Source organism: Stegastes partitus, unplaced genomic scaffold (assembly GCF_000690725.1).
Source record: "Stegastes partitus isolate 25-593 unplaced genomic scaffold, Stegastes_partitus-1.0.2 Scaffold2152, whole genome shotgun sequence".
NCBI classification, from domain to species: Eukaryota; Metazoa; Chordata; class Actinopteri; family Pomacentridae; genus Stegastes; species Stegastes partitus.
Window position 1 is genome coordinate 58081 of NW_007579883.1, and position 2013 is coordinate 60093.

General features: G+C 42.8%; 1 protein-coding gene across 1 annotated transcript in view; it reads right to left on the bottom strand.

The window, feature by feature from the left end:
• Nucleotides 1-2013, bottom strand: part of LOC103374134 (aminopeptidase N-like) — a 45391-nt gene that overhangs the window by 15212 nt on the left and 28166 nt on the right. The window contains 3 exon segments of the mRNA XM_008304170.1: nucleotides 133-276; nucleotides 363-476; nucleotides 1037-1238. Of these exon segments, the coding sequence (XP_008302392.1) occupies nucleotides 133-276; nucleotides 363-476; nucleotides 1037-1238 (460 nt within the window).

Sequence of the window (2013 nt, forward strand, 5' to 3'; positions counted from 1 at the left end):
TTTTTAACCGTTTCTGGTCATTTTGTGTCCCGTGGTGGTCGTTTTGTGTCTCTGTAGTTTTGTGATTCTTTCGTCGTGAGCAAATGGAGTTGTGCTAATTCATTTTCTACCCGTGCAGGTCAGTGCAGTTACCTTGCTGTATGAGATGGCGTCGAACAGCTCATTGATCTGGGCTGGTGTCTGGATGTCTTCTTCTTTAGAGGACAGAGGGTGAGAAGAGGCCAAAGCATCAACGGCAAACACTCGGTGGACATCACCGAGCACGATGAGGTCTTTCTGTTGGGAGACAAAGGAGACGCTCAGGACTCCACCAATCTCCTGCTCCAATTGTGGAGGCCGTGAGGTGGCGGGTAAATCCTTACCACATTCCAATCGGGCTCAGCATGGTCGGCTCCCAGGTACTCGACGTACGATGCAAAGCCTTCGTTCAGCCACAAGTCGTTCCACCATCGCAGGGTCACCAGATTACCAAACCACTAAAGGGGACAACGCAGAGAAAAGGTGTGAATGCGATGCTGAGAACAAACAAAAATAAACAAGACATAAGCAGCTCTAGTCAGAAAAACATGGACTCAAGAATTAGCTGGGACTTGAAGGCTGTAACACTCGAGATCTAGGGTCCTAAAAACTTGACAAGTCCTAAAAACAGATCTACAGGCTCCCACATCTGTGGATTTAACGACATGAAAGCCAGAATGTTTTTTGAAGTGAGACTTTAAGCCAAAATCAATCAATCTGACCTTATTTTCTAAGAGTTGAGACTTGACTTGAACTTGGGATTCAACTTTATCTTGTTTTTTATGACTTTAGATTTGACTTGAGCATCAATTTGAACTTTTTCAGGACTTAAGACTCAGACTTAACAGGCTTTCTTGGATGTGAAACTTCTGACTCAATTTAAACTTGATTTTCCGGACTTGAGACTTTCTTTGAACTTATTTTCTAGAACTTGAGGCCTGATTTGAAGATGTTTAAAGGGTGCGAGGTCTAGCAGGAGTTACAGAAGTCTCCCTCCACTGCTGGCTTCAGCCCTCACCATGTGAGCCAGCTCGTGGCCGATGATGGTGGCGATCCTCTCCTTGTTGCTGTTGGAGGAGTACTCCTCATCGTACAGCAGCACCGTCTCCCTGTATGTGATCAGACCCCAGTTCTCCATGGCTCCAGCATTAAAGTCCGGCAGAGCTATCTGATCTGATGTCAGGAAAAAAAAAAGATCAGTCAGTTTTCCTGCAGAACCTCTTTACCAGCACAGTGGAAGAAGCACTCAGGGCTAAGCTCAGTGACTAAATCTGCCCGTTGAATGTAGAGTAAAAAGTACAGTAGATGTGTAGCGATATAGAAGTTGCAAAAAACTGGGAAGTCTATAAAAATCTGGCACTGCATAAAGATTACACAACAATGAAGTTATCAAGGTTCGTCTGTTAATAATTGATACGGTACATGATCTTCTAATAACAGGCCATAAACGGACAGATAAAAGCCTCCCCGTGACTGTCAGATGATCAATAAAGGGTAAGAACAGGACGGAGGAGGAGCAGGTTATATGACTAAAAAAAAAGGCTAACGCAGCTGTTTTATTGGAGGCTGCAGTCAATGTCTCGCTCTATAAAAGCAAATATTGTCGACCATAAAAACACGAATGACGGCAATAAACATTTAAGACCGAGGTTAGATCAGAGCATTACACAACCATGTGTACACAATGTACAACTGAGCAGCAGGAGAAAAGAATCTGCAAAGGATGTGTCGTTGAGCTATTTGGTGTAGGTCACGCAAAGAGAGTTGTGGCATTGGTAACTTAAAAAAAAACAAAAAAACACACCCACAAAAGACGCAAAATCAACCAAACAAAAAAATGTGCTTGTGGTCATTTTTTGTGTTAAGTCGTCATTTTGTGTCTCGTCTTAGTAACTGTGTCTCTTTGTAGCCATTTTGCATCTGTTTAAAGTCATTTCCTGTCAGTTTATGGCCACTTTTTGTGTGTTTTTAGTCATTTTGCATCTATTTATAGTC